The 27,252-nt window shown below is 37.3% G+C and overlaps 1 protein-coding gene across 2 annotated transcripts in view; it reads right to left on the reverse strand.

The window, feature by feature from the left end:
* Nucleotides 1-27,252, reverse strand: part of CCDC186 (coiled-coil domain containing 186) — a 54,052-nt gene that overhangs the window by 12,740 nt on the left and 14,060 nt on the right. For both annotated transcript variants that reach the window (XM_045439002.1, XM_045439003.1), the window contains exons 3-10: nucleotides 24,411-24,537; nucleotides 17,291-17,419; nucleotides 11,807-12,019; nucleotides 10,750-10,869; nucleotides 3,604-3,708; nucleotides 3,064-3,162; nucleotides 2,794-2,880; nucleotides 1,813-1,955 (exon numbers count right to left, since the gene is read on the reverse strand). In XM_045439002.1, the coding sequence (XP_045294958.1) occupies nucleotides 1,813-1,955; nucleotides 2,794-2,880; nucleotides 3,064-3,162; nucleotides 3,604-3,708; nucleotides 10,750-10,869; nucleotides 11,807-12,019; nucleotides 17,291-17,419; nucleotides 24,411-24,537 (1,023 nt within the window). The remainder of the gene's footprint in view (nucleotides 1-1,812; nucleotides 1,956-2,793; nucleotides 2,881-3,063; nucleotides 3,163-3,603; nucleotides 3,709-10,749; nucleotides 10,870-11,806; nucleotides 12,020-17,290; nucleotides 17,420-24,410; nucleotides 24,538-27,252) is intronic.

Raw genomic sequence — 27,252 nt, forward strand, 5'->3', positions numbered from 1 at the left:
CTCACTAACACTCTGTTTCTGGTTAGATGTGTGAGGGGAAGGAGAGAAGAGCCAAGGAGGAGCCCCAGGTTCCCGGGCTGGAAAGTCACGTGGGTGCTACATGCATCATTCACCTCAGGAACAGAAGAGGAGTGTATTTATGGACAGGATAGATGAATCAGTTTGGGACACATTAAAGTTTGAGGCGCCTGTGATACTTGTGTGTCTGGAGCTCAACAAAAAGGGCTGAAGACGGTATCTGAAGGTCCTGCAGTATGGTATGGGAATGGTAAGGCTCACTCGGGGGTATGATAAAATAACAACAAAAGAGTTTTATGACAAAGAGAAGGCTGCCGAGGAAAGGAGAAAACGAGTGGCCACAAAGTGGGGAGGAACACCAGGAAAGCAGATATGAAATGAAACCAAACAACAGAGCATGTCAAGAAAGATAAGGGGCTTAATGGTCTTAATACTGAAAATTCAGGGCTCCTAGGTGGCTTGGTCAGTTAACTGTCAACTCTTGACTCCGGCTGGTCACGATCTCGCAGTTCAGGAAATCAAGGCCCGTGTTGGGCTCTGTGCTAGATGCGGAGCCTTGTTGAGATTCGCTTTCTCCCTCTCTGTACCTCCAGCACTCATACTCTCCCTCTCTCTCTCAAAATAAGTAAGTACAATTGTAAAAATACTGAAAATTCAAGCAAGGCTTAGTCTGAGAAGCGTGTGCTAGATTTAAGGAGGCATTTGCTAATGCCTCCTTTTTAATGGGAGGTTGGGGTAGAACCTAGAAGGACGTAGAGAGAAAAAGAACAAAGCAGCAAGAGCGTGGAGGATGCGTATAGATGATTCTACGAAGATGCTCAGCTGTGAAGGACAGGAAAAGGGTAGGGGAGTCATAGGAATTTTAATGTTTTTAATATACAATATTTAAGTGCAGAAAGACAAAAAATTTAGAGAGGGGCAAGAAATAAAGGATAAGAGAAGCAGGAGAGCATGGGATCCACAGAAGTCGAGAGAAAAGCTCAATTCAGGGGGGAACAGGAACATTTCTTCCATAACAACAAAAGGAAAAGAAAGAAAGGTTGCAAAGGCTGGCGAGTTCACAGGACAGATCAAGAACTTGTTAGCTCCCATTTCTTTTGTGACGTAAATAAGAGGTAATTGCCCGCTAAGCGTAAATATCAAGGGGAGGGAGACCAGAAGTGTGAACAAAGCAGGAATAGATGCTTCCAGCTAGGGGAGAGGCTATGACTAGGGACATCATTATCATTTCCAGTTGAGGTTACTAACTAACCATGGATTTATCACAGCATCAACCCTGATGATGGTGAGAATTTTTAGAAACGCTCAGCAGCAGATATGGGTAAGGTATGAAAAAGAAGGTATTTGGATTCAAGCTGAATCCACGCTCTGCCAGGTCATGTCACGAGTAGAGTCTAGCTAAAAGGTTTTACAAGAGGTCAAGGAATAAGGTCAGCTCCTGACTCTGCACTACACACACACAAAGACACAGGTATACGTACGTATCTACCTTTGAGAAGAAAAAGTAAGTAACATAATTTGAAAGTTAAAGAATGGATAAAGAAACTAAAAACCATTCTGTCTTATAAATTGCTATTTCCAATGTTGAGGGTATATACACTTTGATTTTTAGAAGCCATGATAGGAACTTCAAAGATAATCCAAAAAAGTTCAAACAAAGACAGGAATTTAAAAGTTTTTCACTAGTCAAATTGTAAAATCATTCTTGTTTAATGCAGTAATGGCATTTAAGAACACAATCTTGAGACAGAAGAGCCTATTGATTAGCATAAAGAAAAGTTGTGAAGTTTATACCTTTGATGCTGCTCCTGTATCTGATCCGCAATTTTCACTCTGTCCAATAAATTCTGAATTTCAGCTTTCTGGCGATTAATAATTTCCTTATATTTTGATAACTCATCTTCTGTTCTTAATCGTTCATCTTCTAGACATTTCACCTATCAAAAATCATAACCAAGTTAGCATACAAACAATATTTTCTTGTTCCTTAATTACTTCAAATAGTGATTACATATAAATAATCCAAGCTAAATTCTGGAGCGGAACTAATTAATGTGAAGAAAATACAACGGGATGTTGACAGTCCTAGGACTCAGTCTCAGATTTCTTATGATTTAGTCTCGGGAGTTTTAGCTTGTCACATTGTTTTTGCTGAATCTCCATTTCCTCACCTGAAAACCGTATACCTTCCCTACTTACCTCAAAAAACTGGCACGGAGAACAAATGGAATGCACACGAAAGGCACTTTGAAAACTATTAAGTGATGGCAAATTCCAGGTCGTTACTTAAAAGCCTATTTCTAAATAAATAAATGGTATTCAATGATATTTCACATCCATATCAAAAGGGATACTATTCTTCCAATAAAGACTATACTAGATTGTTAGAAATTAACACTGTACAAGACTATATGGGAGAAATATAAAGTCTATTATTTTCTGTCACTCACAGTTCTAAAGTCCAACTTTCTTTCCAATTAATTCGCTGACAAGACTGCCTTACATTAGAGGCCCGAGGAGAAGTTACAGAAACAGCAAATGTGCCGTAAAACAGCAATGTGTGGCAAATAGTTCAAAGGGACTAAAGTGGAAGACATTTTCATTTCCATAAGAGACTCACCTTCGTTGCTAGGAAATCGACATTCTACTCCTCTGAGTTCTTTCATTTTGAAACATTTCTATATAAATATCCTTTCTCCAACACTTGGAAAATCAGAATGAGTCCCAAATTAAAGATATTGACCCTTCCTCTGAAATGACTAACGATTTAATTACCTTTGTTCTCAGTGTTCGTAGTTCATCCATGCCCTCCTTAAATGTCCTCTTCAGATCTTCCAGTTCTTTTATTTTGGCATGATGCATCTTTTAAAAAGTTTAAAAGAAACCACAAATCATTATGTACCAGACAAGACCTAAAAGTTACTGCGTGTTCCTTCGAAAAGGCCTTATTATTCTCTTATTACACTTACTATAACATTATTTATTATTTCTCTCCCTCTGTATTTATTACACAATCCACGGTATGAAAAGAGCAAAGCCACTCACCTCTAGCTGGTCGGATTTTTCTTGCATCTGTTTTTCAAGTTCTCCTTTTGTGACTCTAAGCTTGGCATCCAGCTCATTTGATTTAATTTCTTCTGACTCCTAATGGACAAGAAATGAAAAAAGTATGACTTAACTTTTAAAGTTTTATGCTTTGGAACGTGACAGCTTTTGCCATTGTTCACTGATTGTGAAATGCATACCTTACATACTAAAAAAGGATTGCACTGAAAGGTTTTTAAGACGTCAATTCTGCACGAACAAGAATAGCACTTAAGATATGCAACATAACACAGAGTAGGTTTTATGTTATACGTTTCCGGTACTCTTCATTCTTCTGACGTTTTCTAATGTTTTTATTTGGTTAAAACTTCCCTAATAAGATCTCTATTTAAGCTGCAAGTACTTTAACACAGGAAATAGTCTGCAATTTATTTAACTGTCCTACCAAATCCATTCCACACTACCAACACTGTAGATACAAAATGAGTACTGATATTTGGTGCAATTTTGTTACTAATCTATTTGAAAAGTTAAGCATACCTGATACGTTTTTATCATATCCTGACAATTTTTCCTTATCTGATCTGCTTCTTCCTTTGCTTGAGTTAACTTTGTTGTTGTTTCTTTGAGTTTATCTTTGGTTTCCTGCATTGACAAAAGACAGTGTGAGACAAGAAAAAAATACATAGTGGTCTCTGCCTTGGTCTTTGACACAAAACTCCTAAAACCCTGTAATATCCTAAGCGATAAGAACACTAGGAGCATTTCTTGTTGCAATAGTGTTTGTGTGTGTGTGTGTGTTTTTGGGCGTGGAGCCCAACGCAGGGCTTGAACTCACAACCCTGAAAGTAAGACCTGAGCTGAGATCAAGAGTCGGACTTTAACTGACTGAGCCACCCAGGCAACCCACTGCAATATTGCTTTTGGCCTCTACTCCTGACATAGAGCTCTTGAAACCCCTGTAACTTCCTGAGTGACAGGGGTGTCTTTTGTTCTAATGAGACAACTCTAGGTGGGCTCCTGGATGAGAGCTGGTCACGAAAAAAAACCATGTCATGATTAGAAGCCAGGAATTTTTAGCCCCCAAAGAAAGCCTGAAGATGGAGCTGACGATCCATCATGCCTACATACCAAGGCCTCCATAAAATCCCGAAGTATGGGGTTCAGAGAGCTTCCACACTGGCAAGTACGACCACACTGAGAGGGTGACGCCCGCCAACTCCATGGGGATGGAAGCTCCTGCGCCTGGGACCCTTCCAGACCCCACCCTACACAGCTCTTCATCTGGTTATTCATCTGTGTCCTTTATCATACTCTTTATAATGCGGTAAATATGTGTTTCTCTGAGTTCTTTAAGGAAATTTTCCAACCCAAGGAGGGGGTGGCTGCAACTTCTGATCTATAGCTAGTTGGTCATAAGCACGGGTGATAACATCTGAAGTATGTATGTGGCAGGGAGTGGGTGGGCATTCTTGTAAGACGGAACCCTTAACCTGTGGGATCCGATGCTACCTCCAGGGAGATGTGTCAGAGTCGAGTGAAACTGTAGGACACCTAGGTGGTACTCACAGAGAATTACTTGCAGGGAGGGAAAACCTCCACACATCTGGTGGACCAGAAGTGTCAGAGGTCAAGTGTCTTGTGTAAAAGTAAAGGAGACTCACAGGGAAGAAAGACACAGCAGGGAGAACTGGGTTCTTCCCTACACTGGGGAAGGAAAACATTGTCCCTCACAGACAGCGACAAGGTTGAGCACGGTAACGTGATGAACGGTAAGAACAATGATCAGAGTGGAGAAAGTTCTTGTCTTGGCACTGCCACTGAGGGGTCACATATTTTCTAGAAATAACACTTTATGCTTCTGACAACAAATAAAGCGGCCTATGCAGTTAAATGATAGCCATAAAATAAAGTTAAATTTGACAGAGTTTTAAGTAAATCGCTACAAGTAACTAACATGATAAGCCAAGATGAACACAGCGTTAAACAGCTCTTTGCACACACACAAAAGACAGTTGTTTCACAGCCATGGTATCTATTCGAAACTGTCTTACACATCCATGCTGTGATTTGGTTTCTGTTCCTAACCACTCTCCTGAAATAGCAATTCTGAAGGTTTGGACGGACTACTCTTACCAAATGCAACTACTTTCTCTCATTTTTAATTCTTGACTTACCTGCTCCAGTTCTGACCCCTTCTGACTCTTTGGATAGCCTTCCTCTGTTTCTACTACAAGACAATATACTGTTTTTTCCCTCTTTGCTGTTGCCTTCTCTGTATCCTCAACTGGCTTCCTGCTTCCTGTGGCAATTTTTCAGATACAGCCCTGCTCTGCAGCTCATTCTCCAAAGTTCTCCTTCAGAGCACCCATCCAGTCCCATGGTCTGGGCTATCCTGTGGATTTGAGACGAGGGTTTAGGTATGACCTCCTGGTAGCTGCTAGTCAGAAGGGGGCAGATGCTGCTATTCTGCCTTCCCATAGACAGAATCCGGGGCATCATGGGGTATAACAATGTATACGCCGTACTGTAGCTTTCGTGTTCCCCCCTTTGAGTACACAGCTTCTGGACAACCCCCGGCTTAGTACTTGCCACATGTTTATTGTTCAAGTATATTTGCTGAATCAACAAGGAATCACTAATATAAACTTTCTGCTGTAGGTAGGCCAGTCTTGCTAAACATCAAATACTCATCTCCCATTTTTCCTTTTTTCTTGTTGTTCCTCCACTTTGAACGTCTTTCTCTTCATCTTTTGAACCACCTAAATTGCACCTATCTTCACACACCGCTTCTCTCATGTCATTTTTTATTATAATATCTCAATTAAGTACTTAGCTAGATACTTCCAGTTGCTGGTCTTCTAGTAAAAACTTGGTTTGGATTAAAACTCAGCATCACTTTGGGGCGCCTGGGTGGCTGTCGGTTAAGCGTCCGACTTCAGCTCAGGTCATGATCTCACGGTCCGTGAGTTCGAGCCCCGTGTTGGGCTCTGTGCTGACAGCTCAGAGCCTGGAGCCTGCTTGAGATTCTGTGTCTCCCTCTCTCTCTGACCTTCCCCCATTCATGCTCTGTCTCTGTCTCAAAAATAAATAAACATTAAAAAAAAATTTAAAAAAGACCTCAGTATCACTTCTAAAATACAAATTATTTGGAGAATTTTTCAAACCTTGTTTTTTTTTTGTTTTTTTTAATATCAGAGTATTAGCTTGAAGAGGGGAGGGGAGAGAAAAATCGTTCATATATTTTTTCCCCACTTTCATATCATCAATAACTGAAACAGCTAGGCACACAGTAGGTACTCCACTCAAAAAACAGCAATTGAGAGATTCCTATAATGCTAAATCATTATTAAATAAATAATCGAATAAAATAAGTTTGGTTAAGGTATTATGTTTCATTGATGCAGTCACTCATTCTGTGTTCACTGCCATGTAAGGCACTGTTCTAAGCTTTGGGGAAATCTTACTGGAAGACAGTTAAAATCTCTACTCTCATAAAGCTGGTATTCTAGTGATGATCATAAATAATACATAAAATACGTAAGTAAAACTACGTTATATTAGATAGTGACAAGTGCTAGGGAGTAAAAATAAAGGGCACAAGCAAGTCTGAAGGGAGGTATGAATGTTGAGAGCGCCAGGGAAAGTGGCACTGAGAGGCGACAGATGGGTAAAGATCTGAAAGAAGTGAGCAAGAAGAGTCGCTAAAGGACTGGATATGGTGACTGGGAATTCAAGGACAATCCTCAGGTTTGGGGCCTGGGCAACTAAAAGACTGAACTGCCACCTACTGAGAAGAGAAGCAATGGAGGGCGGGCACATTATCCACGGAGTTTTAGACATGTTCAGTTGAAGATGCCTGTGAGTCATCCCAGATGTCAGATGCCAAACAGCCATTGGACTATATGAACCTGGAATCCTGTGTCCAAGTTATAAATCTAGGAGTCAGTAGCATAGCTTTTAAAGTTTCATGTTTTTCAAGCCCACCAATCTTGTCTTCTATAGTATCTAATCTTGTTAATTCTGCCCACTGTATTTTTTATCTCAGACGTTACATCCATTTCACCTTTTAGGTCTCTACTTTTAACCTACTCATGCTTTCATTTACCTTCTTGAATATATGGAGTATATTTTTATAACAGCTGTTTTAACATCCTTACCTACTTCTTTCGCCTAGTTCATTTCTGGCTTTGTTTCTACCAACTGATTTTTCTTTACTTCTCATTATAGGCTATATTTTCCTGCTTCTTTGCATGTCTGGTAATTTTTTATTGGATACCAGACACTGTCAATTTTAAGTTTGTAGATCCTAGAGATTTCTGAATTCAAGTATTTTGGGCTTTCTTCTGGGACATGGTTATTTGAAACAATTTGATTTGAGGTTTTCTTTCAAAGCTTTGTCAGATGGGTCCATAACAGACTTTGAATTTGGGCTAATTAGTCCCCACTGCTAAAGCAACACCCTTCTGAGGACCACTGGATGCCCTGTATGTTAAGAGCGCTCTCTCTTGGTTGGGAGAAACGTGAGCCGCTCTTATGAGCCCTAGGAATTGTCACCCCTACTCCTTTCTGAGTACGCCACCTCTTTCTCATACACATATACTGATTAGTACTGAGCTGAATGACTTGAAGGGAACACAGCGCAAATCTCCAAATCTTTCTCTTCTCTGGTACTCTACCCTGTTTCCCATACTTCAAACTTTGTCTCCTCAATTCATGGAGACTTGCTGGGATCTGTCTGGGTTCTTCTTCTTTGCAGCAACCTGCAAATTCTCCATCTTGCTTGATTCCCTTCTCTCAGGGATCACTGTCCTGTGCTGCCTTTGTTGTCCCAAACCTAAAAACCTTCATTTCATATATTTTTTTTTTAATTAAGTTTTTTAAGGTGGGAGGCTAAACTGAACCCTGTTACTCCATCATGCAACCAATTATAGTTATAGAAGAGTTACAGAACTGAACGTATACTTCTATGTGAGGTAACAGTAAAGCTAATTAAAAGTGAGCACTAGCTTCTAATTAGTGGGCTTTATAAGTTAAACCATACAAGAATGAAGTTATCACTGACAACATCTATGCTCCAGTGAGATTATTTTATCCTGGGACCAAGTAGGTAAATAGGTAGCAACCAGGTAGGTGAACAATTATATGAGGTACACTGTGGGGAAAGTCCTTCACTACGCTAAAAATAAAAGGCTTTTGTTTTCAGAAGCTAGGCGTTAAAAACACATTTCAATTTAACTTCCAAAGGAGTTTCAGAAAAGGAATAAGTGAAACTATTTCTATTGTCTGATCCAATTGATAATTCTACTGATGAAGGAGCTATCCGATCTAAGACTTAGTTTCTGGTAATACCTCTGGAGGCCTCTCAGCGGTTAATGATCACAGTGAATCCAGTAACATCCAGAACTTCAATATTAATACCTAGGACTGGGTGGGCAGAAACTAGAAATTGGAAAGGGTGCCTGGAGAAAAACTTACAAGAGTCCTGGCTCTTGTTCACATTTTAAAAGGTGGCCTATACTGCCCAGACGGTCGTTAAATCTTTGTATCCTTTGATCTAGAGACGCCACCTCACATCTACTAGGTAAATAACATAAAACAGGTAACCAGGATCCCATCCCAGACACTCTCTCAAAGCAATTACTGTGTCCTCCATGGCTTTTACAGCATCCATATTATTTCATACAGTGCTGTGCACAGAGGAAGGCCCAGTTAAACACCTGCTGGTTAATAAATGCCTTAAAAAAAAAAAAAAAACTGGTTAATTTCTAATTTCCACATACTAGGTCAATACGCTTATTTTCATTTTCTAGCAATCCATACCATGTGACCTCATTATATCAGCCTTAAACTATTTCTCTAACCTACTTACAAAGTATCTGGTTTCAACTCACCTCAAAGCTGCCATTAAATATCTATTATTACCAATTTTTTAACACATATGGTCACAGAAGACCAAATGTTAGCCTTTCACTTTTCACGTTCCAATGCTAGTATTCTAATAGGTTTCAGCATCCCATCCCTTAGGGCTAGAGATAATGAGGAGAAAAGTGTCACAGATATTAGATATGACCCACTATTATATTCAGATCTTGAAGCAATTTGGATAGTTTGGAAATCATTAACATGATGTAGGATTTGGAATTTTAATTCTTCATTCTGTAACTGAAAGTAAAGGGAAATTTTAAATGATTTACAGCCCTGCCTGTGTGAACTGCAAGGATTTCCGATCCTAATTCCTTCTCTGCCTGTGTAGCTCGTCAACACTCCTGTGCGGATCAGCATTTAGCTCAGAACTCGAGGACAGCTGCCATTCTCTATTCTGTCACCACCGTCAACACTTCTCCCAACAGTTTTCTCTGATAATATTATATGCAAATATCCAAAGGTTATTAACAGTTCTACTTAGAATTATTTAGTGAGATAACCTATGATTATGGTTTTAAACAATATCATTAATCTTATTTTTGAAAACTTAGCAATTGTTATAAATAATACTGCTCTTCAGTTTAAATCCTATTTTGAAGTTGTTCTTTTACTTCACATCTATCATCTTCAGATTTTTATTAACTCTTATACCAGTTCAGTTGGTGCTTAAAATCATGGCATCACATACCAGCCTTTAGGATCACTTATCATTATATTAATTTTTTTAAATGATACTCATTAGGCATAATACCAATGCAATTATATTCATAGTAAACAGATATGGAAACATTCTTAAAATCTTTATTATACTCTTATTAAAATAAAAATTTATATTTATTTTTTAATTAAAAAATTTTATTAAATGTTTATTTTTGAGAGAGAGAGCATGCATGTGCATGCACACACGTCGGGGGGGTAGGGAGACAGGGAGAGAGGGAGGGAGGGAGGGAGGGAGACAGAGAGACAGAGAGAGTGAGTGAGTGAGTGAGTCAGTCACACAGAATCTGAAGCAGGTTCCAGGCTCCCAGGTGTCAGCACAGAGCCCAACACAGGGCTCGAACTCACGAACCGCGAGATCATGACCTGCGCCAAAGTCCGACACTTAACCAATTGAGCCACCCAGGTGCCTCTATTTTCTTTTATTTTTGAGAGAGCGAGTGGGAGTGCACAAGGGTGCATATAAGCTGGGGAGGGGCAGGGGACAGAGGGAGAGAGAGAACATTAAGCAGGCTCCACACTTGGTGGCACACATGGGGCTCAATCCCACAACTCTGGGATTATGACCTGAGTTGAAGTCAAGAGTCAGACGTTCAACCGACTGAGTCACCCAGGCACCACATAAACAAGAATTTATATTTCTTGATTATAAGAATCTTAGTATCACTGACATTCCTTTTAAATTTTCAGAGTTTACTTTTAATTTTTATAAATAACCCACAGACTCCCCTCTTTCCCCTAAATTTCTGACAATGTTTAATATTAAATATAGATATCAAAAAATGCTTAAAGAACAAAATCAATTTTGGATTTATAAACAATGAATGACAAAGTTTAATATTTTTAAAATTTATGATAAAATTTAATAGTGTAATTTAATATGTAAATCATGCAAGGAAATACCTTTTCACAATTACCAAATATTTAGGCCCCACCTACTCCACAGAAGTCACTAAATTAAGCTTTATGCCTCATTAACTATTATTGCATTTGCTCTTAAAACTGGTTTTAATAATTTTTCCATTGCATTACAGTACTTACCTTGTGTGAATCCATTTCTGCTTTTAATTTGTTTTGTGCCCATTTTACTTTTATGACATGAGAGTTGATATCTTCTTTTAATTTGTCAATTTCTCTGGTGAGTCTAGTAGTTTCACTTTCCTAAAACAATATCACTAGGTCATATTTTTCACTTAAACAATCAACCAACTCTTTGTGTATCTTTTATGCCTCATCAAAATAATCAGTGCAATTAACAATGTATTTCAGGGGCTAGCATATTATAACCTACAAGCCGTAAACCTAATTTAAAGTTCAAATGATTAAGAGAGTAGCAAAACCCTAAATCAAATTAACAGACATAAGATGATTAACATTTACATTTTAACCAACTAGATACGTTGCAAGTACAAGTACACCTTCATGATTCTTCTCAACTGGCTGGCATTCAGGCAAAATACAAATTAAATTTTTCCAGAATTCCTGAGAACAATGACAACATTTCTGAACTAAAAGTTAATTTATAAAAAAAAATAACATTCATCATCAAGAAATGATAATCCACTAGAAATAAGACCATGCCATGAGGCAGCTAGTTAACAGCAAGGACTCTAAAAAGCTCAGTAATTAAATCTTTTGGGGCAGCATCTAAGAAGAACATGTTTTTCTACAAGAAAAATATAAATTCTATTCTATGATAAATAACTGTTACATTGAGATTCAGTCAAATTGTATACTTCTGGCTGAAAAATTGTTTACATCTTGATCATACTATGTATATATTTTACCAAAATAAAATGTTTTGAAGCAGAACTCTCATTTCTTCAACATATAGATATTAAAAGAGGACTTTAAAAAAATACCTATCAAGAAAATGTTATTTAATAAACGTGTCAATCTCATTTTTTCCCAGCAAAGACTTTTCTCAGACAAGTAATGAGATATTAAAGTTACTAAAACATTCATGTTCTTAGAAGGCAAACTAACAAAAACCACTTTATGTTTAATAGTGACTTAACCACATCAAGTTATGATTATTTGATTAAAGAAAAGCGAAAAGAATACATTTCAACTAAGGTACAACAGCACCAAGTTATACCTTTGTCTCATACAGCTGGTGCAACCGTCCTTTCTCCTGAGAAAGCTGCTTAATTTTGTTAGTGTTTTTCTCGGATTCTTTATTTGCATCTCTGAGCTTTCTTTCAAGTATCTCTTTTTCCTTTCGAAGGTCTAAAGATTCCTTCTCGCCTCTTACATACTTCATTACCATTGCTTCTTTTTCCTGGCGTGCCTCTTCACATTTTTTGTTGGCCTTTGAAAAAATATCCAGCATTAATAAAACTTTTTTTGCAAAACAAAATCAAAATCAATCAAAATAAGTAATACTTGGGGCACCCGAGTGACTCAGTGGGTTAAGCATCCAACTTTGGCTCTGGTCATGATTTCACAGTTCATGAGCTCGAGCCCCACATCTGACTCTGCCCTGACAACAGATCAGATCCGCTATCTCCCTTGCTCTCTGCCCATCCCCTTCTCTCTCCCTCCCTCTCAAGAACAAATATTAAAAAAATAATAGGGGTGCCTGGGTGGCTCAGTCAGTTAAACATCTGACTTTGGCTCAGGTCATGATCTCATGGTTCGTGATTTCAAGTCCCACGTAGGGCTCTCTGCTGTCAGCACAGAGCCTGCTTCAGATCCTCTGTCCCCCCCTCTCTGCCCCTCCCCTGCTTATGCTCTCTCTCAAAATAAATAAACTTTAAAAATGATTTTAAATAACAAAAAAATAATAAAATAAAATTTTTCTATAATATCACCAATGTATTTTTGGGTTTTTTTTGCACAACATTCTCAGGCCTGTGTCATGAAATTTTTAAATGAAAGGAAAAATTCAGAATTATAGAAAAAAGATACAGCCAATAAATTACTATCACTACTATTTGCTTTTACTCTTTCCTATTCCTTTTACTCTGGCTGACACAGTTACTGTTTCCCATTTACTCCTCCAGATCCACTCTTCCACTCTTTCCTATCCCACCCTGTGCTTTGGGAAGATGACTATCATGGACCGTTATCAATAAGTTCCCTTGCCCTCATACTTCCAGTTGGATTCAGTCAACAGGAGGCATTAGGCAGATCAGAACTACAGGCAAAGAGTGAGATCTGGCTCCTCCAGAGTCACCACAGGTTCGCGGAAGGCCACTGTCTGTGTCAGGTGTCCACACTATACAACTAACCCTTCTGAGTTGCATTACCTGCTCCCTCTCCTTATTCCTTTAGCCCAGAGAGTAACAGTGGCTCCTCTAGCATCTCAAGACCCCGCATTTTCCTTTGGGTCCCCTAAACCTTGTCCATACTTTTTTGTAAAGAGTCCTTTCATTACATTCTCAAATCGGCAGTTTCTGTTTTCTGCCAGGACCCTGTCTATATGGCTGACAATTCCTAAATTCTAAAAATCTTAGCTCCCTTGCTAACTGTAGGCTAATGAATGATCATCTGATTTCTTGTATATGAAAAACTTTTCTAAAGTTTTTCACTTAATAAAAAAATATCTAGGGGCGCCTGGGTGGCTCAGTCGGTTAAGCGGCCGACTTCGGCTCAGGTCATGATCTTGTGGTCCGTGAGTTCGAGCCCCACGTCGGGCTCTGTGCTGACAGTTCAGAGCCTGGAGCCTGTTTCGGATTCTGTGTCTCCCTCTCTCTGACCCTCCCCCATTCATGCTCTGTGTCTCTCTGTCTCAAAAATAAATAAACGTTAAAAAAAAAAAAAACCTAATTGGATTGTGATATCTATATACTCTCAAAATTCTGTTAATATAAGCCAGTACTCCATATTCTGAAGTTTCATGCAATGAAAACTTCTACAGATAGCCCTTCATTTAAGTAAATTTACACTCATAGCTTGCAAATATGATGGAACACATACTTATGTTATAAAAGATGAAACCTTAAACTTTAGGGCTTTTCATTGGCATCTAGTGGTAAATACCAACTGATACTATAACTGAATTGAAGAAGATATAACGTTAAAGAGAATGTAGGTAAAGCTACCATGGTCTGATGAAAAGTACATGACAAAGAACGTTTCATGAAGTTCTGCTATAACTGATAAGCACATCTAGTAGACACTCAGAATACTATACAAATACATTTCAAAATTGTCCAATTGGGCCCCCCCCCCACACTGAAATAACCTGTTAATTTTTAGGAAAAATTAAGGGAAATATTGGAATAGGAATGTCAGAGATCCCTGAGGATTTCACGATGTAATTGTGGACAAGGATTGAGAAAACTGTGCTGGAACTGGTTAACGGAATTAGCTATATTTTTAGATAACTGAATAACTGTTCTTAGGAAAAGCAATTAATGATAATATCAACTTAAAAAGAAGTCTAGTTTCATAAGTTGATGTTCAGATAATGTATTAGCTTTTGGAAACACAAAGAACAAGTTGTGGCTTCTGTCCCAGAAAAGCTCATTATCTAGGTATGAATAACATATAAACAAAATGTTTACACATTATATAAACAACATATATACATATAACATGAACAAAAGCGCAAATGTCTAGTTGTATAAAATAGCATAATTTTTTTGAGGATATCAAGACATTTTGGAGGATTTAAATTTAGCATGTTGGTTGGACTGGGGTGGGGGGAAGTAGTTATGAAACATATTTAATTAGAGATTAAATCTTCAAAGGAAGAAGGGCTTCTCTTATCATGCTAATGAGTTGAGATTTTATCCTACAGGCAATGGGAAGCCAAAGGATTTATAAATCAAATCTTTTATTAAACAAATTAGTAAGATAACTGGTGGCAGGATGGTAGCTTCGCTGAAATTGAGAGATGGGAAGCAGAAAAACCAGAAAAAAGACAATTAAAATAAAGTAAAATATTACGAGGTTCTTGACTATGCGAGGGATGTCCTGTTACTGGGTCATCCGTGGATCAGCTGCAAAGGAATAATGTGGGGTGCTGAGTGTTCACATTTCTAGGTCTCAACCCAGATGATGGCAGCACCTACTTCCCAGAACTGTTGGAAGTATTAAACAAGATCATACAGTAACTACTGCTTAAGCTTCTGCAAAAAGTCTGTCCGTTTAGGGTACAGATAAAGGAAGAGGAGCCAGTAAGTCTTTGGATTTGACCAGTTTAAGATATTTATCACTGACTTGGATAAACACATAGAAAGCATGAATAAGATAATCAATAGGATTCAACAGCCAGTTAAAATTAAGATAAAATGTAAGATGTTCTGGTCTCAAAATATGGTAGATAAACCATCCCCATCTAAAACACCAAATATTTAGATGAAATACAACAAATATTCTTTTAATAAACAGTTGAGCTCACAACAAAGTATGAGAAACCCCCAGGGCCCAAGAAGTTAAGAGGAAGCAGGAATCCAGAATGGTATGCTAGGCCTGAACTCTTCATTGCCCTGTGGACATTTCCCAATCCAGGAATGGGGGTATAAAGGGAACATGCTGGAAGTCCTTGAGAATTTATAATATAAGCCTACCCTCTTGGAAGTTTGAGGTTCGTATTCATTCTACCTGCAGTCTAAGAAATGGAGAAACCTCAAGCTGGAAAATTAAACTGGGGAATGTACTGTGTGCGTGTGTGCATAAACAGGTGCACACTCATGCTGGGAATCTACTTCTAAATAAAATTTAACCAGGTTTGGTGACTCTACATGAAGGATAAAACAGTGTTCATTTTACTATTCTTTCATCTTTTCTACAGGCTTAAAAATTTTCAAAAAGTTGACAGGAAAAGGTAGGGGTAAAAAGGAATGAAGCAGATCTATAAATATTTAAATGAAATGAATTCCAAAATCTACACCATAATACCCACTTCGTAGGGTTGTTGTGAAGATTAAATAAGTTGTAAAGTGCTTTGAACGTGGCCTGGCCCATAGCTAAATCTCAATACATTAGCTAATGTTAATAACTTCACCTATAGTTTTCATCATTATAGAGAGAACAATTACATAGTAGTGAATGCAGCATGTTGCCAATTATTTTAAAAAGGGGGGATGGAAGGAAGGAGAATACACACATGCTTGTCTAGGCAATAAACATTTGGGGAAAATACACAGGAAACTGGCATCAATGGTTACCTCTGGGAAGGGGGAAAATGGGAGAAAATGTTTGGAAGAAGCCTCATTTTTTACTGTTTGAATTGTTATTGTATATATCCAACTACTATTTTGTTTTTATTTGAAAATATAATAAACTCTAAAGAATACATTTTTTAAAAAGCTTGGTGGTTCTAATTATCAGTTACGTTTGAGTCTACCAAAGCCAACAAATTCTTAAGGTCTCATCCTCTATATTTCTCTTCAATTAGTACAAAAAGTTTGAGAGCTGAGAGCATAGATTTTAAATCATCATATTGTAAAGAATCACAGAAATAAAGGTTGAGGACCAACTGTTTGCTAAAGTTCTTCCAGAAAGCTACCTATGATAGTAGCTTTAGGGCAGAAAGAACAGGATCCATCTCACTGACAGTGTTAGCAGGCAGGTAACACTTTCTGATTCAATTCACCATAAGGACCAATTGTTAGGCATTATGCTAGGTTTTATGAATAGAGAAATGAAGATGACTAAGATCCTATACTTAAGAGTGCAGGCAGGGGCGCCTGGGTGGCGCAGTCGGTTAAGCGTCCGACTTCAGCCAGGTCACGATCTCGCGGTCCGTGAGTTCGAGCCCCGCGTCGGGCTCTGGGCTGATGGCTCAGAGCCTGGAGCCTGCTTCCAATTCTGTGTCTCCCTCTCTCTCTGCCCCTCCCCCGTTCATGCTCTGTCTCTCTCTGTCTCAAAAATGAATAAAACATTAAAAAAAAAAAAAAAAAGAGTGCAGGCAATAGTAACACAAAAACAATACTTAAAATGATCTCTTCTGAAATCCATATATACCAACTCAAAAAGATTACCAAAATGAATTAAGTAGGAAACCCCCCAAAAAGATATACAGTAAGATTCCAATCAAGTAGGAGGAATCAGGGGGCACCTGAGTGGCTCAGTCAGCTAAGCATCCGACTTTGGCTCATATCATGATCTCACAGTTTGTGAGTTCGAGCCCCACGTTGGGCTCTGTGCTGACAGCTCAGAGCCTGGAGCCTGTCTTCGGATTCTGTATCTCCCCCTCTCTCTATCCCTCCCCTGCTCACGCTGTCTCTCTCTCTCAAAAATAAATAAAACATAAAAAAAAAAGTAGGAGGAATAAGTATATGAATACATACACATAAGTTTGTGTGACATACCTGTGTATGTGGTAAGATACATAACCAAAATATTAATAATTACTACAGAACAAGGAGTGGGATATAAAGGGATTGGGGGCAGGAAGAGAGAAGTACAAATGAAGGAGGACTTTCACTTTTTTTCCTATATACTTCCTTAATTTTAAAAATATTTTTGTAGTTAGCATGTATTTATGCATTGCTTTAGCATTTTTTAAAAAGATTAATTACCTATTCTTAAGATACCACTGATACTCAAAACAGTCTAACAAGTTAGTTTATAATAAACAAGAGTCACCAGAATATCAAGTTAATAATGATATTGATTTGAAAAATACCTGTTCCATTCGATGGGCCATCTCTTTATGTAACTGCTGAACTGCATTTTTAGCTGCAATGTCTTGAGCTACTAGTTTATCTTTGGAAGCTTTAACTTCTTTACTAAGTTCCTCTATTCTTGATTCTAACTGAAAAGAAAATTATTTCCAGTTATTTTCATAGCTATACCAAGTAGGCCACCAACACTTTAAATAAATATAAACAATGAAAAGGAACACAGAGGAAGTAATGAATATACTTCAAACACAGAAATCAAAAGTAAATGTTAGTGATAATCCTAAATCTCATTAGAAGTAAGTATAAAGCTGACACAGAATCTGGTAACATGTATATAGTAAGCTCCAGAACAATCACTAAGGAAATAAAAAAATACAGTGAAAATATGAAAGAAATTTAAATGTTACATATTTACTTAATGCATAAGAAAGCAGTAAGAGGGGAACGGGAACAAAATAGACATGATACATATAGGGAAAAAACGGCAGACAGAAATCCACTGTCAATAACAACATTAAGTGAGATTGTGTTAAATAATCACATCAAAAGGCAGAGATTATCACACTGGAATAAAAAAACAAGATCCAACAATATGCTATCTATAAGAGGGATTTTAAATTCAAAGATTCAGACTAAAAGAAAAGGATGTAAAAAGATACAGCTTGCAAACAACCATAAGAGGGGTGGCTATACTAAGATGCAAAATAAACTTAAAAAAAACAAACGTTACCAGATATAAAGAGGAATATTTCATGATGGTTAAATGGTCAATCTATAATAATTCTAAGTATATATGTACCTAATAACATAGCACCAAAATACATGAACCAAAAACTGACAGAAATGAAGAAGGCAATTAATAGTTGGAAACTTCAATAATGGACAGAAGTACACAGAAGATTCACAAGGAAATAGGAGACGAGCAAAATTATAGAACAACTGGATCTAACACATTTATACAACATTCCACCCAACCAGAGAAGAATACACATGCTCATCAAGTATGCATGGAACTTTCTCCAGTACTGAACATATGCTAGGTCATAAAACAAACCTCTATAAACGTAAAAGATTGAAATCATATAAAGCATGTTCTTCAACCAGAATGGAATGAAACTAGAGTCAGTAACAGCCAAGTAATCTGAGAAAATCACAAATATGTAAAAATTAACACCTCAATAACTAATGGAAGAAATCATAAGGAAAATTAGAAAATACAAGGTGGTGAATGAAAATAAAGACACAACATACCAAAACTTTAGGGTTGTATCTAAAGCAGTCTTTAGAGGGAAGATTATAGCTATAAACATCCCTATTAATAAAAAAGAAAGATCTCAGGGAGCCTGGCTGGTTTAGTGAGTAAAGTGTGCAACTCTTGATCAAGGGGTTGTGTGTCTGAGCCCCACGTTGGGTGTAGAGATTACTTAAAAATAAAATCTTAAAAAAATAAAAAGAGGCGCCTGGGTGAATCAGTCTGTTAAGCGTCTAACTCTTGATTTCAGCTCAGGTCATGGTCTCGCAGTTCGTGTGATCAAGCCCTGTATCAGGCTCTCCGCCGACAGCGCACAGCCTGTTTGGGATTCTTGGTCTTCCCCTCTCTCCACCCCTCCCCTGCGTGCACACGTGTTCTCGCTCTCAAAAATAAACATTAAAATAAAATAATAAAATGAAATGAAATGAAATGAAATGAAATAAAATAAAATAAAATAAAATAAAATAAAATAAAATAAAATAAAATAAAATAAAATAGAAGATCCTAAATTAATAATCTAAATTTCTATCTTAAGACACTGGAAAAAGAAAAGGAAACAAAACCTAAATAAAGCCAGCAATAGGAAAGAAATAAATATTAGAATGAAAATTAATGAAATAGAAAATAGAAAAACTGAAAATTCAACAAAATGGTTCTTTGAAAAGATTAACAAAATTGACAAACCTTTAGGGAGACTGACCAAAAAGAAGCTGGTGGGGGGCGGGGGTCTTCTCAAATGGAAATGGAAGAGGGGCACACAGATCTTACAGAAGTAACAGAAATAAAACAGTATGAATGAATACTATGGCCAATTTAACTTAGATGAAATAAATGGACAGTTCTTAGAAAGCCACAAACTACCAAAACTGGCTTAAGAACAGAAAAAAAACAAAATCTGAAGAGACCTATAATAAGTAAAGAGACTGAATTAGTAAAAAAACAAACAAAAACCTGCCCACTAAGAAATATTCAAGCCCAGGAGACTACACAGATAAATTCTACCAAACATTTAAGGAATACCAATTATTCACAAACTCTTCCCCAAAACAGAAGAAACACTTCCCAACTCATTCTATAAGGTCAGTACTACTCTGACACCAAAACCAGAGAAATCACAAGAAAAAGGGCTATAAGACCAGTATCTCTTATCACTGTAGATACCAAAATCCTCAGTCAATGGAAAATATAATACTAGCAAACCAATTCTGTAATATACAAAAAGAATTATACACTATGGCCCAGAGGGATTTATCCTAGTAATTCAAGGCTGGCATTATACACCCAGATATCAACTAATGTAATGTACCATATCAATAGAACAAAAACACATGATCACTTCAATAAATACACAAAAAGCATTTGATAAAATTCAATACTTGTTCATGACAAAAAAACACTGAGCAAAATAAAAAACAACAACACAAAACACTAAACAAAGTAGGAATAAAAAGGTACTTCTTCAACCTGATAAAGAGCATCTGTTAAAAACCCACAGCTAGCTTTGTACTTAATGGTGAAAGGCTGAAAGCTTTCTCCCTAAGATCAGGAACAAGAGAAGGATATTCATTCTTGCTACTTCTATTCAATACCATATTAGAAGGTCTAGGCAGGGAGGGCAATTAGGTAAGAAATAAAAGCCACTCAGATTGGAAAGGATTAAGTAAAACTCTCTATTTGCAGATGACATGATCTTATATTCAAAAAATCCTAAGAAATTCACCAAAAAACCTTCTAGAATAATGAATTCGGCAGGTTACAGGACATAATATACAAAAATTAAATGCTTCTATACAGTTGTAATTAACAACCTGAAAATGAAATTAAGGAAATAATTTCATCTACAATAGCATCAGAAAGAATAAATACTCTAGGAACAAATTTAATGAAAGTACAAACTTACACTATGAAAACTACAAAACACTGTTTAAAGAAATTAAAGATCTAAATAAATGGAAAGACATCCATGTAAGTAGAAGACCTACTATTGTTAAGATGGTAAAACACCCCAAATGAATCTACAGATCCAAGGCAATTTCTATCAGAAGCCCACTTGGCTTCACTGTAGAAATTGACAACATGAGAGTAAAATTCATATGGAAATGTAAGGAATTAAGAACAGCCAAACAATCTTGAAAAAGAAGAACAGGGGTTCTTGGATGGCTCAGTTGGTTAAATGTCCAACTCTTGATATCCATTCAGGTTGTGAACTTGCAGTCGTGGGATTGAGCCCCTGTCCAGCCGTGTGCTGACAATGTGGAGTCTGCTTGGGATCTCTCTTTCTCTCTCTTTGCCCCTCCCCTGCTGGCACTCTCTCAAAATAAATAAATAAACTTTAAAGAAAGAAAGAAAAAGAACAAAGTTTAAGAACTCACATTTCTCCATTTTAAAATTTACTACAAAATAACAGTAACCAAGGTAGTGTTGGTACTACTGGAACAAAAGACAAAGAGATCAATGAAACAGAATTAAGGGTCGAGAAATAAACCCATATATCAAACAATCTTCAACAAAGATGCCAAAACTATTCAATGGAGGAAGAACAAAGAACAGTCTTTTCAACAGATGATTCTGAGACGACGGAATAGCCACAAAGAATGAAGCTGAACCCTTACATGATACTATGCACAAAAACTAACTCAAAATGAAAACCTTTATTAATTTTTTTTTTACATTTATTTATTTTTGAGAGAGTGAGAGTGCAAGCTGGGGAGGGGCAGAGAGAGAAAGAGACACAAATCTGAAGCAGGCTCCAGGCTCTGAGCAAGTGTTCAGCACGGAGCCCAATGCGGGGCTTCAACTCAGGAACCGCGAGATCGTAACTTGAGCTGAAGTCGGACACTTAATCGACTGAGCCACCCAGGTGCCCCAAAATGAATTAAAACTTAAATAGAAAAGCCAAATTATAAAACCCTTAAAGGAAAACATAGGGGTAAACCTTCACGACCTTGGATTTGGCAATGGAATCTTGCATATGACACCAAATGCACACGCATACACAAAAATAGATAAATTGGACATCATCAAATTTGAAAGCTTTTGTGTTTCAAGTATACTATCAAGAAAAGTGAAAAAAGGGGGCACCTGGCTGGTTCAGTCAGAGGAGCATATGACTCTCAATCTCAGGATTGTGAGTTTGGGTCCCACACTGGGTGTAGAGATTACTTAAAAAAAATTAAGATCTTGAAAGAAAAAAAAAAGCGAAAACACAATTCAAAGAATGGGAGAAAATATTTATAAGCCATATATCTGATATAGGTTTATTATTCAGAATATAAAAGAACTATTACAACTCGACAACTAAAAAAAATCTTTTTTAATGGGCAGAGAATTTAAATAGGTATTTCTCCAGAAATATACAAGATGTTCAACTTCATTGGTCATTAAGGAAATGCAAATCAAAACCACAATGAGACACTGCTTCACACCTATTAGGATGGCTATAATTAAGAAGTCCAGGGGTGCCTGGGTGGCTCAATCAGTTAAGTGTCAGACTTTTGATGTTGTCTTAGGTCGTGATCTCATGGTCATGAAATCCAGCCAAGTGTTGGGTTCTGTGCTGACAGCAGGAGCCTGCTTGGGATTCTCTCTCTGCCCCTCCCCGGCTCATGCTCTTTCTCTCTCTCTCAAAATAAACAAACATTGGGGCGCCTGGTTGGCGCAGTCGGTTAAGCGTCCGACTTCAGCCAGGTCACGATCTCGCGGTCCGTGAGTTCGAGCCCCGCGTCGGGCTCTGGGCTGATGGCTCAGAGCCTGGAGCCTGTTTCCGATTCTGTGTCTCCCTCTCTCTCTGCCCCTCCCCCGTTCATGCTCTGTCTCTCTCTGTCCCAAAAATAAATAAACGTTGAAAAAAAAAAATCAAAATAAACAAACATTAAATAAACAAAAACAAAACAAAAAGTCCAGTAACAACTAGCATTGGCAAGAATGTGGAGAAAGTGAACTCTCATACACTGCAGGTAGGAATGCAAAATAGTGCAGCCACATTGGAAAACAGTCTGGCAGCTCCTCAAAAACTTAAATATAGAATTATCATATGACCCAACAATTCCACTCCCAAGTATACAGCCAAGGGAAATGAAAGCATATAATTGATCACATAAAAACCTGTACATGAATGTTCATAGCAGCATTATCTTAACATCCAAATAGTAGAAACAACTCAAATATCCATCAGCTGATAAAAGGACAAACAAAATGCTATATATCTTTGCAATGGAATATTATTCAGCCATTAAGAGAAATGAAGAACTGATACATGCCACAACTTGGATGAAACCTTGAAAACATGCTGAAAGAAGTCAGACACAAAGGCCACATGTTACATCCCTCCATATATGTGAAACTCGCAGAAGAGATAAACACATAGAAAGTAGATTGTTGTTCCCTAGGGCTCGGGGAAGGAAGGAGTTCAGAGGGAAATAAAGAGTGACTACTAATGGGTATGGAGTTTCTTTGGGAGGTGATAAAATAGTTTACTGTAGTGGTAAAAGATGTACAACTAAAAACCATTAAACTGTACATCTGAAGTGGGTGAATTGTATGGTATGTAAATTATATCTCAATAAAGCTGTTGAAAAAAAATCCCTAAATGTTAGCTTCTGGAACACGTGCACTAATTTTCCTTAGGACAAAATTACCTAGAGTGACACTGTCCAATAGAATACAAGCCATAGTATAATTTATATTTTCTAGTAGACACATTTTAAAAAGCAAAAACTGAAATATTAAACTTAATGTATCCAAAGTATTATCACTTTGACACATAATCAACATGGAAAGTTGAGAGATTTTACTTCTTTTTTATACTAAGTCTTCAAAATTAAGTGTCTGTTTTACTTTATAGCATTTCTTAATTTGGACTAGCTATCTTTCAAGTGCTCAGTGGCTATATGTGGCTAATAACAAGTTCATGAAATGAACAACTCTGGTTCTCTCCCATCTATTCAATCTGAAGCTTCTGGTCATCAGCAGTGACCTGCCTACCAACATGTGGCTTCAGCCCTTTATTAAGACTCCCTCGTACTTTAAAATTCTAAGTTTGGTTTGCATGTGGTGTAGCTCTAAAGCATATAAAAATAATGATTAAATAAGTAAAATGTACAAATACAATCACTTTGTACTAATGCACTAAGTATACCAAAACATAAGCAAATGAAGCTTGGTTTAATTTTTTATTATTATGAATTGTTTACTATTATTTTCATTATATAGCTTTTGGTGAAGGATGAGACAAAAGGGAAGACTTTTAAGGCTAAAATGCTTCTAATCCTGTCCACGGGGGGGGGGGGGGGGGGGGGGGGGGGGAAGCAGCTCAGAAAGATAAAGAGCAGCTCAGCTTTGCTACTAGTCTGAATATTCAATTTGCTAATCCATGCATCAGAGTTCATTAAAAAAAATTTTTAAAGGAAAGAAAAAGAGGAAAGACAAACTGGAGAAGCCAGCTAGCCAGATAAAATCTGAAGCAGGAGAGCCAATCTTCACAGTATAGTTCACAATAATACTGAGAATGGAATCATCTTAAACTATAAGCTTAAAAATATTCTAATGCCACATACTAACATTAAGGTATATATTACTTCCACCCTTAATTGGTAATAGTCTTTCTTACTACCAAATTGAATCCTTTTTTCCTCTGATCTCTATTATATATAGAATACATTCACATGTCTCGTAAGAATTTAAATTTACATAAGAGAAAAAAAATCAGGCTATAATTTCCACTTCATAAAAAAGAATGCTTTATATACCAATCAATCCTCTGCATTTAAAATACAATTTAGCTTAAAGAACTTCAATTTATACACAAATTTTCAGGAATGTATTTACTTTATAAATTGAAGTATAGTCTTTAAAGATTTTTGTCTTTTTACCTGTTTAATTGTGTTCATATGCTGCTTCTCTGTTTCTGTTCTTTTTTTTAATTCTTCTCTTAAATTGTCTTTTTCTGAACAAATGTCTAAGATGAGCTCCTGATGCTTCTTATTTTCTTTAATTAACCTAAATATAAAAAGGGTGGTATAAGTAAAGCATAATTAAAACTGGAGATGTGAAATAGAATCTATCTGCAGATTACAGGTACTTATGATAAATACATCAACATTCCTAAGTAATCCTTTCATAATGATATATTATAATTAAAAAAAAAATTCTCTAGAGGTCAGGCTATTACCTTCTTGCTAGAAATTTGTATATTTCAAATCAAGTGAAATATTCCTATAAAGAAAACCAAATTCTTTTAAGTTTACTTCTTTGGGTATCTCAAATATGCACTTCATCCCTTCAGTATTTGAACTCCTCCAGATCAGTGGTTCATAATCCAGGGCAAAGCCCTTCCAGACATTTGGCTGGAGACATTTTTGGTCACCCCATCGGGGTGGGGGGGTTGCTACTGGATTCTTTCAGGTGGAGATCAGGGATACTGCTAAACATTTTATAATGCAGTACAGCCCCACCACCAACAGAGAATGATCTGTCCCCAAATGTCCACAATGCTGAGGGTGAAAAATCTTGCTTTTTATTTTAAGAATATTTCAGTGATATTCTAATAATAGTTACAGAAGAAGTTGAAATAAAATAAAAAATATATAAAATAGGGGCGCCTGGGTGGCTCAGTCGGTTAAGATTCCGACTTTGGCTCAGGTCATGATCTGGCGGTTTGTGAGTTCGAGCCCCGCGTTGGGCTCTGTGCTGACAGCTCAGAGCCTGGAACCTGCCTCAGATTCCATGTCTCCCTCTCCCTCTCTGCCCCTCCCTCACTCACACTCTGTCTCTCTCTCCTTCAAAAATAAATAAACATTAAAAAAAATTCTTTTAATAAAAAAATTTAAAAAATAAAATAAAAAATATGTAAAACAAAATACAAAAGTTGAAGCAGAAATTTCATTGAGTCCCCTAGAAAGATATAAACAAAACCTTGCAAACTCAGAACTATAAAATAAGACCTCTAAGGAAGTTAAGAGCTAATATTTTAGATTTTTTCAAAGTTTTTTTTAAAGTTTTATTCAAGAGAGAGACCGTGAGCAGGGGAGGGGCAGAGAGAAGGAGAGAATCTCAAGCCCCCATGAGGGGCCCGAACTCACAAATCATGAGATCATGACTCGAGCTGAAATCAGGAGTCATACGTTTAACTGACTGAGCCACTGAGGCACCCCTAGAACGGCAACAGCTATTACTTAACATTGACTACTCAATTACTAAGTTAATTTTTAAGTGCATTATTTCATTTAATGTTCAGGATTATGAAATTATTAAGTCTGTGAAATTATTATGTCTTATGGAAAAAAACAAAAAATAAAAACCTGAAGCCTAGCACTTGTTCCAGGTCATATAACTAGTATGTGGTTGAACTGAGATTTGGCTACAGGTCTAATTCCACAGCCCAAGCCTTTCTCCTACTTTGAAGTTTGCTCATTTACTCAACAAATGCTTACTGGGTACCTACTATGTACCTATACTATTTTTTTTTTTTAAAGTATATTTATTTATTTTGAGAGAGCAAGCAAGGGAGGGGCGGGGGGTGGGGGAAGGGAGAGAGAATCCCAAGCAGGCTCCACATTGTCAGCACAGAGCCCTATATGGGGGTTGAATGCACAAACCGTGAGATTGTGACCTGAGCTGAAACCAAGAGTCAGACACTTAACTGAGCCACCCAGGAGCCCCCCTATACCGTTCTATGTGCTAGAAGTATGTCAGCAAACTATCTCCACCCTCATAGTGTTTACATTCAAAGGGAGAAAATGAAAATAAACAACATATAATAAAATGTCAGGAAGTGATCCCGTCCTCTTAAGAAAACTAAAGGAGGGCATGAGGGCAGAGAGCAACTCGAGCAGCGATTTTAGATAAGGCAGGGCAGGCCTCTCTGAAGAGCACAGGTATACAGTGAGGAAGCAAGTCACATAAATGTTTGGGAAGGAAAAGAATGTAGCATGCAAGTTTATTCAAGCCTTTTTGGCACAGTGGTTTAACTTAGATTATTTATTTGTTTAGGTACACATTCAAGTTGTTGCAGAAAACTACCTGCAACACAAGAATCCTGGCTATAGTTGACAAGTAAACAATTTACCGAGGCAGAAGTGAAGAGCAGCAAACCCTCCAATTGTCACATCCGATGCACAACTGTTCCTAAGAATTCTGGTTGGGACCTTGGACAATATACTGATGTTAGAAAATAGAGACATGGATGTGTAAACAAAGACATTTGGAAATAGATTGATTCAGGAAAATTTAAACCAAAGGAACTGAAAAGTAATTTTCTTTATAGAATATTAAATGAAGGCAAAAGAAAAAAAATAGTTGTTCTAGAGCTAAGCCGCGTCACAAAGCATTTTCTTTGGAATTTAAAATATCATGTGAGGGGTGCCTGGGTGGCTCAGTTGGTTAAGCGTCCGACTTCGGCTCAGGTCATGATCTCGTGGTTCATGAGTTCAAGACCCGCATCGGGCTCTGTGCGGACAGCTCAGAGCCCAGAGCCTGATTCAAATTCTGTGTCTCCCTCTCTCTCTCTGCCCCGACCCCACTCACGCTCTGTCCCTCGCTCAAAACTAAATAAATATTAAAAAAAAATAAAATAAAATATTATGTGTATAAAAGATGAACTTAGTTAAAAATAATATCTAGTATTTTTAAATGTCTTAACATGCATAAACAATTCCATCAGATATCATCCCCCTCACAGACATGAAAAATGTTTGGTTCAGAAAGGTTGATATG

Source organism: Leopardus geoffroyi, chromosome D2, assembly GCF_018350155.1.
Source record: "Leopardus geoffroyi isolate Oge1 chromosome D2, O.geoffroyi_Oge1_pat1.0, whole genome shotgun sequence".
Classification (NCBI taxonomy): domain Eukaryota; kingdom Metazoa; phylum Chordata; class Mammalia; order Carnivora; family Felidae; genus Leopardus; species Leopardus geoffroyi.